The sequence below is a fragment of the Sander lucioperca genome, chromosome 1 (assembly GCF_008315115.2).
Source record: "Sander lucioperca isolate FBNREF2018 chromosome 1, SLUC_FBN_1.2, whole genome shotgun sequence".
Lineage (NCBI taxonomy): Eukaryota > Metazoa > Chordata > Actinopteri > Perciformes > Percidae > Sander > Sander lucioperca.
The window spans coordinates 17,487,044-17,504,008 of NC_050173.1; the positions used below are offsets into that span (position 1 = coordinate 17,487,044).

The 16,965-nt window shown below is 40.5% G+C and overlaps 2 protein-coding genes across 5 annotated transcripts; one reads left to right on the forward strand and one right to left on the reverse strand.

Moving 5' to 3' along the window:
- Window positions 1-1,330: 1,330 nt before the first annotated feature.
- fen1 (flap structure-specific endonuclease 1) lies at window positions 1,331-8,456 on the reverse strand. The gene is made up of 12 exons (XM_031294564.2): window positions 8,291-8,456; window positions 7,663-7,780; window positions 6,724-6,826; window positions 6,467-6,569; window positions 5,961-6,024; window positions 5,594-5,703; window positions 4,807-4,943; window positions 3,499-3,565; window positions 2,689-2,820; window positions 2,442-2,593; window positions 1,953-2,067; window positions 1,331-1,685 (listed from the first exon to the last, which is right to left on the reverse strand). The coding sequence occupies exons 2-12, from the start codon at window positions 7,742-7,744 to the stop codon at window positions 1,608-1,610; spliced, it is 1,143 nt and encodes a 380-aa protein (XP_031150424.1). The 5' UTR covers window positions 7,745-7,780; window positions 8,291-8,456; the 3' UTR covers window positions 1,331-1,607.
- An 85-nt stretch (window positions 8,457-8,541) lies between these two features.
- On the forward strand, window positions 8,542-16,818 carry tm9sf1 (transmembrane 9 superfamily member 1). 4 transcript variants are annotated; one of them, XM_031294557.2, is made up of 9 exons: window positions 8,542-9,038; window positions 10,515-10,726; window positions 11,281-11,412; window positions 11,769-11,891; window positions 12,145-12,503; window positions 13,379-13,533; window positions 13,739-13,924; window positions 14,905-15,178; window positions 15,676-16,813. In XM_031294557.2, exons 2-9 carry the CDS (start codon window positions 10,520-10,522, stop codon window positions 16,067-16,069), a joined length of 1,830 nt encoding a protein of 609 aa, XP_031150417.1. In that variant the 5' UTR covers window positions 8,542-9,038; window positions 10,515-10,519; the 3' UTR covers window positions 16,070-16,813. The 4 variants fall into 4 exon arrangements, with proteins under 4 accessions (XP_031150417.1, XP_035862744.1, XP_031150418.1 ...); XM_036006851.1 differs by having other exon boundaries at window positions 8,542-9,012; XM_031294558.2 differs by having other exon boundaries at window positions 8,542-8,981.
- Window positions 16,819-16,965: the final 147 nt, after the last annotated feature.

Here is a 16,965-nt window from a genome sequence, read left to right on the forward strand (position 1 = left end):
CTTTTCTTTTTCCGTCAGCATTTAAGCCCCTGCCTATTTTGATTTATGTTATTAGAAATAAAAACATTTGATATTCTTTGAAACATGCCTCTGCCTTATCAGTAACGCACCTGCATGCCTTTCTCTCCAGTTTCTTCAATTAGTCAATGTTCATGTAGTTCATAGGGTGCAATTCCCTAGGTGGCGTTGCCGGTTCTTCCATTCAAATCCCGCCCCCCTTATTGGTGACCCTTGCCACATAAGCAAACAGTAACTTTTCCGACATCACAAAACTGCCCATATTTTAATACTTTAAAAGTAACACTAAGTCCACTTTTGCATGCAATTCCCTACATTTGTGCCTGTTAAAATCCACCTCTTTTGCTTGATTTTCGTCTATTTCTCGTTCCCAAATGGAAAAGCTTATAACAGAAGAACTGCAAGGCCAAAATGCATGTATGAGGCTTCATTTGAAACCTACATTCTTCTACTTTATGGATATGTGCTTGATTAGCAAATTTTAACAAACAAATTTTAACAAATTCAAACTCCATTTCAGCCAATGGGGGGGGGAAGAGGAGGCTGAAGTCCAAAAAACAGGAGGGGGTGTACCAGCACTCAGTCAGAACAGGGGGCAAAATTGTTATATATTTAGGAAATTGTGATGTGTCCTGCACTGTTGTAAAAACTACATTTAAATTATGTTGGGCTTGTCTTCATCTTCATAATGGATTAGAGACTAGAACACAAAGATGATGTCACACTGCCAGCTACCACAATGGAAGATACAGAGAGAACTATTGAGATTGACACCTAAAAATACCAGTCTAACTGATGGTGTACCATGATAAAACGTACACCTTATTTCTTTAACAGCGCAATGCTGGGTGGGGATTATGAGAATGAGTATGAGAGCCCATCCACTTCTACAGCCCAGCTTGGCTCTGTAAGATGTTCAGCATTAGGCCATGACTTACAATGAAATTAGGAAGGCCTGGCACTGTGAAAATGGTATGTAATGTTGTGTTCCTATAGCTCCCTGTGAAAACAGCTGTACAAGGTCTACTTAGAGAAAAAGATCTGCCACTGTCTGTGCATGTATGGACAATTACTGTGAGTGAAATTGTAATTAGAATTTAAACTGTATGCATACTCCAAAAATATGAAAAACCAAATGCTTTGTAGGGAAAAGCTGAAAACATGGTGCAGGTTATGTTATTTGCCCAGCACATGCAAGCTTTCCAAAGCATGAAATAACTAGTTATTTCGAAACTGTTCTGTCAGTTATAAATATGACTCATGATTTAGTTATCAGTTAACCCCAAGTGAATAAATCAAAAGGCTAACAAACTGCTCTACAAAAAGACTTTTATTCAATAACAGAAAACACACTTTCATAAAACCCTCATACACTCAGTAAAACACGCCTAGCTTGGATTTTTTTTCAATTTTACATCAACAAATCATGTTTGGTCGATACATACACAGTTGTTCAGCTGAACTAATCCCAACCTCTTATTGTGTTGCAGCTTCCTCCTGCCTCACCGTGAGCTCTATGCTGGATTTTATACTAGGTGTTAATAATTACAATTACTTCCCAAAAGAATCAAAGAAGCCCTATGTTCAGTCTATTTTCCCTTCCTAAATTTGCCCGGCGTGGCTCCGGTCTTCTGCTTCTTTTTTGCTGATCCTTTAAGCTCAGGTTCCTAAATAACGCAAAAAGGAATAAAAACAACTGAGTCCAACATTCAGAAGATAACAACAGAATACATTGCCAATATACACATAATAAATCAGCCTACTGAACACCTCTGCTTACTTTTTACAGTTTAAAAAAAAGACTGAATATAGATTCTGACATTGGGTAGTGCACATAACATACTACTGTAGGTGGTCAGATTAATAATGACTTAAAGGCAATGATTTCATCATTTTGGAAACACATAGCTGCACTGCAGTTGCTCTAAATGTACCTTTCGTTTGGAGGACAGAGATCCAGTGATGGTGAAGAAAGAGTCCAGTCGTCCCTGTGTGCTTCCCTGTCGGCTCTTCAGAATCTTCTTACAGCCGTTACGGATCCTGTCCTCACTGCACACACATACCCAAATTAAATCAATCAATTAAAACGGCCATGTTATTCTGCGCCAAAGCAGCATTTAGAAGATGGTGAGAAACAAAAGCAAGATACAAAACACACTCATCCTGAACAGACTCTGGTATGTGCTGTAAACCTTAAATCATATGTGAAAAGGCTGTGTGCTTTAGTGATGCGAGAGCCATAAACTCTGCCTCTCTGCAGTGCAGCCTAGTGGTCAGATGGTGTACAAACAGCTGGTCTGATCATATAATTATTGGAACAAGATGTCTTCATCATGATAATCAATGCAAGAAATCCCAATAAGCAAGCAAAGAAGACGGATCCTGTCCAGCACAGTGCTGAAAAGAGTCTTCTGATGGTTCACCTGAACTGTTTCTCGGTGCACATGAACTGGATCAGTCCCTCCTCATCCGGCTCGTTCCACTTCAAATCCACTGTGGAACAATCCACCACTTCTGCCTTCAAGAACAAACCCCGGGCCTCTTTGTACAGCCAGTCCTCGGGGGCAGGGTGCTTCTGCGTGAAGGAAAGCAAGACGCACACAAAGAATCAGAACCAAACCTCCTTGTTTAACTGCCGGAACTTCTGGATTGTAGCAGACATTAACTCACTTTGGGGTCAATGTTTTCTAAGATCTCCTCAATGCAGCCGTGCTGTCTGATCAGGTCAATGGCTCTCTTGGGGCCAATTCCCTTGATGGTGCCGCAGTAGTCACAGCCCAGCAGAATACACAGGTCTATGAACTAGGATGGACCATGGAAAGAAAACGGAGTTAATGTAAGAAAGACCGAAATATCACTCTTGTACCTGCTCCGGTGTTTACAGTTCCAATTAGCAGGAGGACTGAATTTCAGTGAAATATTGGCATGGCATGCCGACACTGCACTGTACGGTGACAGCTTGCAGAGGGAACAATCAGCATGATGAATAGGATTGGGCATGGAGAACCGATTCCTACTTGGAATCGTTTCAAAAATTACGATTCCAGTAGAATCGTTTCATCATTGGAATCGTTTAGAGGATCATCGCTTCCTAATTTAATATACACAAGTTTTGGTTTCCGAAGCGGTCAGGCGCTTTTTGTGTTGCAGCCTTGGAGCACAGTAAGCAGCGCTCTAGTGTGGCTTTATTTTACATTGAAAAAGCTGTAAAACTACAAACCACCATTGAATCAAAATAAAACTTTCCTCTTATTTGTGAAAATAGGCATGTGACCCGTTTCAACTCCACCCCTCAAAGAATCGGAATCGAGAATCGATAAGAACCGGAATCGAAAGGAAGAATCAGAATTGTTAAAATCCAAACGATGCCCAAATCTAATGATGAAAGCAGAGCAGGTTCTTGAAATTGACCTCGGATAAGAAATTACACTCGAGTAAATATTGTGCTGCACCTTTCTCAAAATAAAAAAACAACTTTACCTGTTCATTGGTCAGGCCGATGTCCTGCAGGATGCGACTGAAGTGGAACTCTTGGATAGGAAGTTTCCTAAAACAAATACAACCCCTTGATGTATTATAAAGTGCATACAGGAATACATTGTCATTACTATTATTTGTGTTGTAACAAGGAGCATATTGTCTCCTCTTCCGAGCCTTAAATATACACAATTATTTAAAGCAGCCATATTATGCTCATTTTCAGGTTCATAATTGTATTTTAAGGTTGTACCAGAATAGGTTTACATGGTTTAATTTTCAAAAAACACCATATTTGTGTTGTACTGCACCGCTCTCTCTCACTGCTGCAGCTCCTCTTTTCAGCTGGTCTCTGTTTTAGCTACAGAGTGAGACCTCTTTTCTTCTTCTTCTGTACTATCTTTGATTGCACTGCACATGCCCAGTAGCTCAGATGTAGATCATGTCAGCTAGCTAGCTCCGTAGACAGTAAAAGAAAGGCTGTTTCTACAACTTTGGTCAGTTACAAGGCAGGATTAGCTGGGAGACTTCTAAATGAGGGAGCACATGGAAGTAGTTCTTTTGTAGATTATGGTGAACTTGTGTGTGTTGTAGCAGTGCTTTGCTACTGAGAACGAGGTAGCATTAGCGTTAGCATGCTAACGCTACGAGCTAATGGTTGCGGTTAGCCTGCACGTTTCGGCTTGTGACGTCACAAGCCGTTCTGATTTTGAACAGCTCACCCAGAGACTGAAGGCAGGACACATTCTACACTCTAAACAGCATGGGTGGATTTTTTTCAAAGTTTGTATGTGTGTGGAAGCACCAGAGACACAACATAACACCCCAAGTCCCAGAAAAAGTGATTTTTTCATAATATGGGCACTTTAAGGGGATTGAATGGACATCATATGTTTAGGTTCACAATGACTGAGATGTGTTACCACCTTAATAAAACAAAGGAGGAAATATAGGGGACAGTAGTACTCTTGTATGGTTTCATGGCTGTAGTACTATGTAGCATGTAGTGTTTCTCCTGTATTATATAGAGCGGGTTGGACAACCCAACAACACTGCCATCATTTAAATAGAACATATGAACTTTGATAATTTGGCCACATTTTTCCACCAAACAATTATGGATATTAAATAAAATAGAATTGATTGCATTCAATTTTATCATTATCAAGTATAGAAATACGATTAATTTACAGGTTGTATCAAAATATGTGCCAGAAACAAAATAGGAGAAAACATCAAGCCATGTCTATTCTCAGGACATCTCTGCTACAAGCAGGATGCAGGGATGGTGGGATGCGGGTGTAACATTACTTTGCTTCGCTGGCAGTGAGGTGTCTGAGCAGGACATTTGTCCCAAAGGTCAGCCCATCCATATCCTCTGTTGCTGTGGCAAAGACCTTCCCTTCTTTAACCAGAGCAGCACAGGTGGCCTCCGCCTCACACGGAGCCTGCAACACAAAACACATCAAATTACATTTCACTGAATTATTCACCCGTTCAAATGTACTTCTTTAATTCATGAACATTTCCTTCCTAATGGCACAATTTAAAGAAAAACATTGATTGTTTATGGTTAACATTCAATTTTCTGTCTTTCAGGCTCTTTTTTATTTTTAAGATTTTTGGGGGGCATTTTAGGCCTTTCTTTCTTTCTTTTTTTTTAAAGATTATTTTTTGGGTATTTTCAGCCTTTATTTTGATAGAACAGCAGAAGACTTGAAAGGGGAGAGAGAGGGGGGAATGACATGCAGCAAAGGGAGTTGAACCCGCGGCTGCTGCGTCGAGGAGTAAACCTCTATATATGGGCGCCTGCTCTACCAACTGAGCTCTCTGGGCACCCAGGCCTTTATTACTATAGGACAGCTCAGACTTGAAAGGGAAGAGAGAGGGGGGGAATAACCAGGCCCTTTTAAGCCTATTCTGACACTAAACATGCAACTGGAAAATAACGATAAACATGTTAGAAAGAGCACTGAAAAAAAACAACAACAAAAAAACAAAACAGAAATGTTTCCTCAAGTTAGCAAAAACATTGTCAATACAAATGTGGAAATATTCTTAAAACCAGCAAGAGTTGCAAAGTGAAAGTGGCTCTTACCTCAATGAAGGGCACTCCCATCAGGGTCAGCAGCTTCTTACACTCATCATTATGCTGCCTGGTGACTTTTACCAGGCGCTTGCTGAATTTGTCAATATTCTCTTGTTCCCCTGGGTTGAGACAAACCATTTTGCCCACATTTTAATACATAATCAAAGTAAAACGTTTTTACAATCTCTACCATGTAAACAAAACGTATTATATAACATATATACATGACACCGATCACATTGGTTCACCCGTTAATTGGCAAAAAAGCACACTGATTTTCATCTCCCATTAACAGTCTACATGAAAACACAGCACAATAAAGCCAGACTTGCACCACTCAGGATTACTGTTTAGTAAGGTGAAAAAGTAACCGTACCCATTTCCTGGGCCTGAGCAAGCATCTTTTCAGCTTCTGCCCTCCTCTCCCCTCTCTTCTCCAGCTGGGGGTGACAAGAAGAGCAAAGACAGAGGAAGAGAAAGATGAAACAAGAGACAGAGGGTGTTGCTTGCAAAAAACAAACCTAATTCATTATTTAAAAAGGAGGATGAGAGCAAATGTAAGTCTGTAAGATTTTCATATGACATATTTGCCTCTTTCTATTGCCAAATAAATGATTTACACATACAGACAGCATTAAAATGTTTTTGCGTTGACTGACCTATCGAATAACAGATTACAGAGACTAACACAGTGGTTAAACAAGGTACAGAGTGCCACTTTCAGAAACTCAAAAAATCATCATGCCACAGTTCTGATTACACTGTTGTTGATGTAAGTGATCAAGATTACAGGTGAAATGCAAACAACAGCGATACTACACAGCAATAAAAAGCCCAATCTGACTGCTAACAACACTAACAGAATTCAGAGCCCATACTAACCTCTGCTGACTTGAGCTGTGGGGGCTTGCCGTCAAACACGTACACAGGTTTGATGCCGTTTTCCAGCATGCGGATTGTCCGGTAGAACATTCCCATCAGGTGGCTGAGAAAAAGAGCAGGTAGCAGACATATTTCATATCACATATTTCAGCTACCTAGTCTAGGATTAATCCCAGAACTGTACCTCTAAAGTGTCCCCTACTATGACATCACAATCTGAATTTCAAAGTGTCTGTCTGTATCGCTGGGGGTTGTACCTCGTTGTCTCGCCATCCTCATTCTGCAGAAGGTTCCCGTCCTGTCGCACAGCAATCAGGAACTGGTACATACACATGGAGGCATCTATAGCAATTTTTCTGCCTGCAAAAGTTCAGAACAGCAGTTTGGCATGTTAAAAACAGCAGGGGGGTATCAAAACAATGCTTTGCATTGCATTTTCCATATATAACCTGGTTTTGATGCAAACCTTCAATCACTATATTATAAAGTAGTGTAAAGTATAGGGCTGCACAATGTATCTTTTTTTTATCGTTATCGCGATATCAACTGGCGCAATATACATCGCGTAAAGGCTGCGACATATCGTGAAAAACATTCAGAGATTTTTTTGTGTCAGCTAAAAGAAATATCAGTAGGAAACTGCACTCTCTTTTTTTAGTGATGCCTTTTATATTCAATTCAATGTTCAATGTGTTCAGTAAAAGAATGTTGGAAATTATTTCCTTTCATTTGTTTTAAATCCAACAAGCAATTTGTTGTATTTTAGCAGAATACTGAAAGCAGCAGAAATGCAGAACTGGGTACACTTTAATATCTGTTTATTTATCGTAAGTAATATTGTTATTGTGATATTCAACGTTATCGCAGATTTCCCTTATATTGTGCAGCCCTAGTAAAGTACATAAGATTTATTAAGTCATACTAGGGTTTTGTTAATACAAGACAAAAAAATAACGTTTTGAACAATCAATTTGAAATTATTAGTACACCACTATGATACATTGCTGGGTAACGTTAACTACTGACTTAATTGGTCCCGGGCTCTATTAATCTTTATTGACTTACAAAGACCTACAATCTTTGTTGTATCTTCATATCCATATCCAATGTACCCAAGGAGCTCATTATACTTTCATTTGATCTAATTATCACTTCTTATGCAGACCTCATCAATATGTAGGGTAAGGGATCTGTACCAAAGTAGTTCTTGATGTCTTGCTCTTTGATGGCACCGGGGGCCTGGTCAGCAATCAGCTTAGCAAGTCCGTGTATTCCCATTGTGTTGGGCTGAAGTTAAACTGAAATCACCAACCTCTGAAAAACAACGAAACCATTTTTAATTATATTGTCATATACATCCATCATTCTGACCACACTCGGGGGGGGGGGCAATAACTGGTAACATTACATAAGACTTGAGGTCCCCCAACGTTGTTTAAAACGTGAGAGCAATACGACCCATTTTTAAAAGTTTACATTTTGTTTACATATGTGCTGCTTTATTGGATGCATGCCGAATTAAAGACAAGGTATTGGCAATGGCTAAAACATAATGTAAGCTTGTTCTATGAGTGTGGATTTACAGTAAAAGACGCCACGTTAAATTGTCAGTTTATTTAAGGAAATCTGGGTTGCGGGGACCGAACGCATCCTGACGAGTAACGTTAGCTTTGCCGCACAGAGGTAAAGCTGCATAGATACAGCTAACTGGAGGGCTAAAACACAAATAACGTCACACCTATTTATAATGTAGATGCTTTTAGCGCAATAACTGTCACCGGTATGCGTTATATGTTTAATTACATGTTACTGTTTTCAACTCACCAGTTAGCTGTTACAATCGAGTTTGTGCACACTTGTCCCCTACGTCTCGAGCGCGAGGAATTACCTCTCTTTCGCGGGAAACCAAATAACAGGCATAGCCTATCAATCTATCGAGCACGGCATCGTCAAAGACGCTGAAGAAGTGCGCATCGATAGTGCAGGTATGATTAAACAGGTCTGAGTTCTAACGAGGAAGTAACTGAAAGGGCATTCGATTGGTTCATTGAGGTTGAAGGAAATCCGGTCAAAACAGCAAAATAATAGAGTCGCTTAGATAGGGGCTCAAACGGTTTAAATGTTGTTTTTTTGGTGGCGTTAAAGCACAAAAGTAAACCACATTATTTTCAAATGGCTTGTGAGAGGGACATTTTACCGGCTGTGAATAACCGGTAACGTCGGAGGTGTGTTTTTGTTTCTCCGCCCACTCCCGGAAAACTCAACCGAGTCGTCGTTATTTTTATTTTTTAAGGTGACGTGGAGTCGGACCCCTCTTCTACTGTCGCATGTGTCAATAAAAGTACTTGGTGTACCCGGATATGATCGCAATGAATGCATAATACGTTGGGACATTTCATCGAGGATTTTCAAGATGTTTAGCTGTAAATCTTTACATTGAGCTCCATCATCTGCGCATACCGGAGCAGAGGAGACTGTCGGGGCCTGGAGTCCGAGAAATCCGGCGGACAGACAGGTTTTGTTGGATCTGCAGCATTGGAACTGAAGTCACATTAACGTAACAGTGAAACTGGTAGTGCATATTTTTCTAACCTCTTGCCTGTAGTCATTTGCTGTCTTCGTGAGTCGGGGCTGAAAATAAAAAAAAACAATCTGCCTCTTTGGAATAAAGCAGTGTTGATGCAGGCTAGATAAGTTGACTGTTTTACGTGTCTACTTGACCTTTCTTAGTCTTAGTGCAGTAAATTAGGGAATAGTCCAGTTATTTCTTATTTCTTATACTTAACTCACTGTCAGTACAAATAGTTTTTAAAAGCACGACTGCTTTGGCATAGTGCTATAGTTGTCAGTTGCTGCTGTTGTTATTTTTCCAGCTAATATAATTCGGAAAACCCTCCACATTTTTAGATTTAACAGAGATTTAAAAATAAATTAATAAAAAAAAAAAAACCTTGGCTGTCCTGGCACTACAAAGTTTAGGAGGTATACGAGGAAACAGTTTGACACAGGAAATCATTGATTATTGACAAGTGATCAGCTTCTTGAGACTTCACCTTTTTGCTGAAACTCAACAGAGAGCACACCTAGGCCAGTGTCCCGCTGTATGCTACTCTGGTCAGAAACCAGCTAAATCCATATTTTAGTGTGAGAAAAAAAATTTCCACTATTTAGCAACCACATACATACACTCTCCTTCAGGGGCATTCACATTTAAACTAAAATCTGCTGTCACCATCTGCATTCCAACTTTTCTTTAACATTAACACTGAAAGTCAGCATAATTATGCAAAACACAGACAAGACATTTTTATCAGCTAGGTTTTAATTGCATTAACACACAAAAACACACATGCACAAATTTTGCATTGTGACATCTGACCATGGATGGAACATGGATCAGCCTCTTAAATTCCTTTTTATATATAAAAAGTGATGAGACCTCCTGTTTTGCTTTGTGATGTTGAGAACACAATTTGTATTGTTAAACTATTGATTTTTAATACATAGTTATGGTAGGTCATTCGTTTGTACATGCAGGGCTTTCCTCAAAGAAAACAGGAAACGATGGCGCTGTTGCATCATCATTTCACTTTCAAAATGTGGTGTTGTGTATGCAAGTTTAGTATGCAGTGTACAAACTGTGTTTCTATTTTGAAATTGAAAGCAACATCTAACTGTGGAATTATGGGGAGACCCCTGTAGTGTTAAAAAATAGCTGACCAAGCTCATTTAATTATAGTCAAAAAGCCCCTCTGGACTAATACAGCTGATGAAATACATTGTAACTAATTGTGGTTACACAGTGTCTCACAGTTCTGTCTGAGTCTTTCTCAAATTCCTGCTGTGTTTGTTAGACTGTTAAGGGAGTGACATTGCATAAAATGTTCCACTTGACACATAAATCCTCACATATCAAGTATAAGTGCCATGGACACGACCTAATTTCCTGACTTGAAATGAGAGGCATACTGTACGTCTCAGGACAGACAGTCTAGTTTAAATCACAGCTAGCCCTCATTCACTGATGAACTGTCCATCTTTGCAACAGGGGTTATGCAGTGTGGAATAGGACACCTGCCAGGTGGCTGCCAGAGGACGATGGGCCTGCACTGCGTCTTGATCCTGTGCTTGTTCTCAGGCTGGGCAGTGGGTTACAAGCAGGGGGAGAACGTGACTCTCTATGTCAACAAAGTGGGCCCTTATCATAACCCCCAGGAGACATATCACTACTACACCCTGCCTGTTTGCAGGCCGGAGAAGGTCAGTCTTTGTTCTGTTTCACTGTGTATTAATGGGCTACTGAAATCCACAAAGGAACTGTAGAATATTTTGTCATGCTAAATGTAGACACTAATGTAAGGATATCACATACATCTCTACATATCTTGTAAAATGTGTTTATCTGAAAGGTACTGTATCTCCATCTGGCCACAAAATGGAAATGTTAAAATGATTATAAAAAAGGGTCCAACGAATTGGCTCTGAGATGGCATGTGTTTACTTGCGAGCAGGACGTAGCATTGAAAGGGATTTTATTTGACTTTATTTTGGGACTTCACTGAAGAGGGCTTGGTTGGATCGTTGCAAAATCTATGAACACTTTTTTAATGAATACAGAATAATTAAAATGAACCTTTTTACAGGAAAAAATATGTTCAAATGTATTTTTGAATTTCCATTTATTGCCCGCTATAACTACATCATTGCTGTGTTCACTGTTTTGAAATCACTTGCTCACAGAATTGTGACCAGCTAATGCTTTGTGCTGCTTTTTTGTACACTCTGTTACTCATATTGTAACACTTCTTCTTCAGGTGCATCACAAGTCCCTGAGTCTAGGAGAAGTGTTGGATGGTGACAGGATGGCAGAGTCTTTATATTACATCCGATTCAGAGAGAACGTGGAGAAAAAAACCCTTTGCAAGCTCACTCTTTCAGAGAAACAGGTATTTATTTACAGAAGACCGGGATAGTAACACTTAACGCTGATACTACCAGACATCTTGGGTTAAACTTCAATACTCTGGGCTCATAGTGGATTTAAGCTGTTTATACTTTTAACTTGGCTCAATTTTAAATTGAAATTACTGTATGTCGTAAATGGTCAGTGGATGGTAGATGATGCAAGACATGGATCATTTTATATGTAAGTACTTTTGATAATTATCATTGCTTAACATTTCCTCGGGTAAATGGTTTTCTTGGATATGCTAGTCTATTGAAATGTAGTTTAAAAACGATTAAAAGGCTGGGCCCCTTAAATGCATGGGATGTGATCGTGGATATGTTTTGTGTGTGTCAGGTGGACGAACTTCGTGAGGCTATCGAGGAGCTGTTCTACTTTGAGTTTGTCCTGGATGACATTCCAATCTGGGGTTTTGTGGGATACATAGAGGAGAGCGGCTTCCTGCCTCACAGCCACAAGGTACATTTATTTGTGCTTCTGAAAGATTGGAAGATATTTGGAGTAGATTGGATTCCATCAGGGAAACAAAAAGAGAGAGACCGAAAAACTCTGTGAGTTTAACGGTTTTATCTTTATGCAAAGTTCCTGTTTCAGCTGAACCAAATTCACTGTCATTCTTCTTATCTCTCACTTGCTACTTTTTCTTTTCTCTCTCGCTCTCTCTTGTTCTGTCTTTGTCTCTCTCCCTTTCCCTTTCTCCCACCTCCAACAGGTGGGTTTGTGGACTCACCTAGACTTCAACATCGAGTACAACGGCGACTCAGTGATCTTCGCCAACGTCTCAGTAAAAGACGTCAAACCCGTTCCCCTGGAGGAGGGGGCGGGTGCAGCGGTGGGCGTAGTCGGAGTGGGCGGAGGCAGCCTGACGGTCACCCACACCTACAGCGTGCGCTGGTTCGAGTCCCCCCTGCCTCATGCCCGGAGAGCCGAGCGCCTACGAGACTACTCGTTCTTCCCCAAAACACTGGAGATCCACTGGCTCTCCATCATTAACTCACTGGTGCTGGTGGTGCTGCTGCTGGGCTTCGTCATCATCATCCTAATGCGGGTCCTTAAAAATGACTTTGCCAGGTTAGTCAGCGAAGGAGCTAAAGTGGTTATTTTTTGAGGCAATGTATAGGAAACTTTATCTTCCATGTATTTAAATATTCAAAGGTTATACTGAATGAAAGGCTGACAAAGACTTCAACACAACGCCAGCATCACTTTGGGTAAGAAATCTTAGGGAAAAAACATATAGGCTATAAAGGCTATTCAAATATCTTAAATATAGTTATGTTACATTTGAATTGTTTACCAATGCAATAACATATTAGTCAACTTACAGAAAATGAACCTACAGTGATTTGGAATATCTTTGTTTTCTTGTTTTTCTTACAATTTATCCACCATAACAAGCAATATGAAGACATCATCTTGTGGTCTGGGGAATTTTAAAAGCATTTCTCACAATATTGACAGTATAAAATGTCATCACCAAATTATTCGATTAGTTGAAAAGACATTAAACACAATGGTGTAATAATACAGTAGAAATAGTCAGTAGTTTCAGCCCTAATTGTACTTTTTATTTGTACTTGGAAATGTTACCAGTTTCATATACATTTCTTAAATATTATGGCCTTAAATGTATACATTGGGGCTTTTAAAACTTCCATAATTGTCTGTCAGACATCATGCTGGAAATTATACACAAGTCTAGGTACAGGGTAGTTTGGATATTGTATACTTGCAGACATAAGACATGTCCCTCTGTCATCTGCCTTGCATACAGCAGGTGTTCTCCTGAAATTGTGTGAGGTTGATGTGTTTCTTTGTGCACTCTTCCATGCAGACCTTAATTTCATCTAAATTAAAGGTGAAACTTGTGGACGTCACCTGGACTCGTCAGGTACATGATAACATCCTGAGTGAAAGCATTCCCCCCCCCCCCCCCTTACCTGCAGGTACAATGTGGAGGAGGAGGGCGGCTGTGATGATCTGGACCAGGGAGACAATGGCTGGAAGATCATACACACTGATGTCTTCAGGTTTCCCCCTTACAAAAGCCTGCTGTGTGCCGTGCTGGGAGTGGGGGCTCAGTTCCTTACTCTTGCCACAGGTGAGCATTCATTCTGAAATACACCCAAACACAGCAACACGCACAGCTGAATGTGGACACACACACACACACACACACACACACACACACACACACACACATACATAACAACTAGAAACCACATAATGGTATATACACGTAATTCCTATGTACAGACCCTTAGATGCAGGAGTCTGATCACTCTAATCCCTCCTCATTGCGATAGGAATCATCTTTATGGCATTGCTGGGAATGTTCAATGTGCACCGCCACGGTGCCATCAACTCTGCAGCTATCGTCCTGTACGCTCTGACCAGCTGTGTGTCAGGCTACGTGTCATGCAGCTTCTACACACAGATCAACGGCCAACGCTGGGTGTGGAACATCATCCTCACCTCGTCGCTCTTCTCCGGTGAGTCCGACATAAGAAGGGTTTGGGATCACTTCACACTTTGGTTGTAAGAACAGGGTAAAAAAGTTCATAGAGCGCTTGAACATGTACTAAAGCCTGAAACGTTTTCACAAATAAACCATGTTCGTTTCGATTCGATTCGATTCGTTTGTATACCCATTTCTTTCCATCCATTCTCCATCCTTGCTTAGTTTGCTCTTTATTTCCTCCTGTTTCTCACCACTACTCTCACAAAAAAAGCATTTTTTTATTCATGCATTGAAACTGTCATTGCAAAATTAGGTAATCAACTTGAAGGATTTTAAGGAAAACATGATAACAAACGGATACTGATCAATTTTAGTCCAACTGTTTATCTTAGTTTGCCACATATTGTACATTAAATTTCAAATGCATATTCTTGTAAACTTAGCTGCTGGCTGAGACGAACCAGCCCTTTCTCCCCCTTTCAGCGGTTAATCCACATGGCTAATTATTATGCATGTCAATGACATTGTCGGACCTTGCCAGTAAAGGTGTGAGTAGCAGATTTACCTCAGCAGAGCAAAGGACTGATACTGACTGATGTTTATGACAAATACATCTCTTAAATCTCTTTATTCTTTCTAAACTCGGTATGAGTTCATACAGTGACTTTGCTGTTTAAAACATTTCTGTTGCTGCTGTTACATTAGTTTTTTTGTACAATGTGGCAATGCTACCCTACTCAGTTAATAATTTATTCATTCATCTATAATGTATTAACAGCATTCACACTTTGCAGGAGTACTTTGTTCAGGAAAAACAGCCCTCTGGCACATACAACTTCCTGGTCTTATTAAGTAATTAAGCAGCCGTATCTCATTATATTTTCATCATTAAAAACACTGATATGATGGGTAATTTTTAGCAATACTCTGGGGCACATTTTCCCAAAGAATTACCTGGAATAATTAAAAACAATGCCCATCCTTTATTCATTTGGTCCTTCATTCCCACAGCTCCTCTGTTCCTGACATGGAGTGTTGTTAACTCGATCCACTGGTGGAGCGGCTCCACTCAGGCTCTGCCGGCCACCACTGTGCTCCTCATTCTGGGTGCCTGGGTGCTGGTGGGCTTTCCACTCACTGTCATCGGCGGCATTGTGGGAAAGAACCGAGCCGGCAGCTTCCAGGCGCCATGCCGCACTCGCAACATCGCCCGGCAGATCCCTACACAGCCCTGGTACAAACACACGGCTGTACACATGGCCATCGGCGGATTCCTGCCATTCAGGTGAGATGTCTTTGTGTGTGGAAAAGAGCTGCTTGGCTCATAGGGTGAATACATAGATTAACACTAAAGGCAAAGAGAGCTTTACTTTAAATCACCATTTAACGGTTAATATGACCACTTCAGTACTCATATATAAAAATATCTACATCATCAAAATTAGATTTTTGGTAGCAATAATGACATTGCACAATGATATTTTATTTTTTATGTCAAGAATGGAAATAGGATAATTAATTGTCAAATAATGAAAATATAACGGAGGTCCCTAATTTGAATGTATTTCTACACTTATTGGTGTTCTGTTTGTTAGCTTTTGTATTACTTATAGGTCCAGAATAGTTTGGATAATGTGTATAATCTACTCTGCAAATGTTTTCAGTTAAAGTTTAACCTTTGTCATCTTGACTGACGGGTCCGTTTTTTTAAAATTACTATTCTAAGGATGTAATAAAAAAAAATATTACAGCCTATTGATTTTCATTTTTTTTCTCCCCCAGTGCCATCTCAGTGGAGCTGTACTACATATTTGCCACGGTTTGGGGCAGAGAGCACTACACCCTCTATGGCATCCTGCTTTGCGTCTTCGCCATCCTCCTCTCAGTGGGAGCCTGCATCTCTGTTGCTCTCACCTACTTCCTGCTGTCTGGCGAAGACCACCGGTGGTGGTGGCGGAGCGTCCTGAGCACCGGCTCCACTGGCCTCTTCATCTTCGTCTACTCTGTTTTCTACTACCGGAACCGGTCCTCTATGAGCGGCCTGGTGCAGAGCACCGAGTTCTTTGGTTACTCTCTGCTCACAGCGATGGTCTTCTCGCTGATGCTGGGCAGCGTGTCGTTCTGGGCCTCACTGGCATTTATTCGCTACATCTACCGTAGTCTCAAGATGGACTAGACATCAAATGTGCACACCAGACAAATGGCTATAAACAAACATTCCCTCATAGCACACATGGACAATCGTCATTCTCCTCTCTTGCTTTCAGTCATACACCACGCACACACACACACATCCAATGTGGGAGGAGAAACAGGGGCCTTTATCTTGATTTGACAGGAGCTTATGGTTGAACTCGAGCCATCATTGTTGTAATAAGGGACAGTTGGTTGGATGGCCAAATGAAGAGTGAGCTGGGGAGGGCGACCGTGTTTAAGGATAAAATGGGATATTTCAGTACAAAGGGATGATTGTGTATCAGGAGTGAATGGTTTAAATGTATGATGAGATACATGAGTGAATGGATTTAATAAATAATGTAGTGTGGCATGACATCTGCTCTGGTTCCTACTTGGTCTACCAAGGCTTGGCAGGCTCTTTATTCCCCCCCATACCAGTTACCCACTGAGACAGCTGACTTGTACTTTAGTTATGCTGCAGTTCAAGTGTTATTACTTGGAATTATACCCCCCCCCCACAATTGCAGCCACATTTTCAATAGAACCTAAACATTGTTTTGCACTGGCCTTGTCAAGCTGTACGTGGCCCTGCAGTGGATTAGAGGAATGATGTAATGTAGATTGAAGAGCTGTTGCAAAACATTGGTGATGGGAGCAATATTATTGTGTTATGGTCAGCATTGACTGATTTTGGTTCTGTAAATAGTCTTTTCAATAAATGCTTTTTAATAAAATATTGCCAGCAAACATTACGTGACTATTTTTAACCCAGGATATATTTTCCTTTTTATTTTACAATTTTAAGAGCATCTTCACTACATGTTGCATAGCCAATTGAAACACTAGCATAAATTGTGATGCAATTCTGGTGTTATGGCAAGTGTGACAAACCGC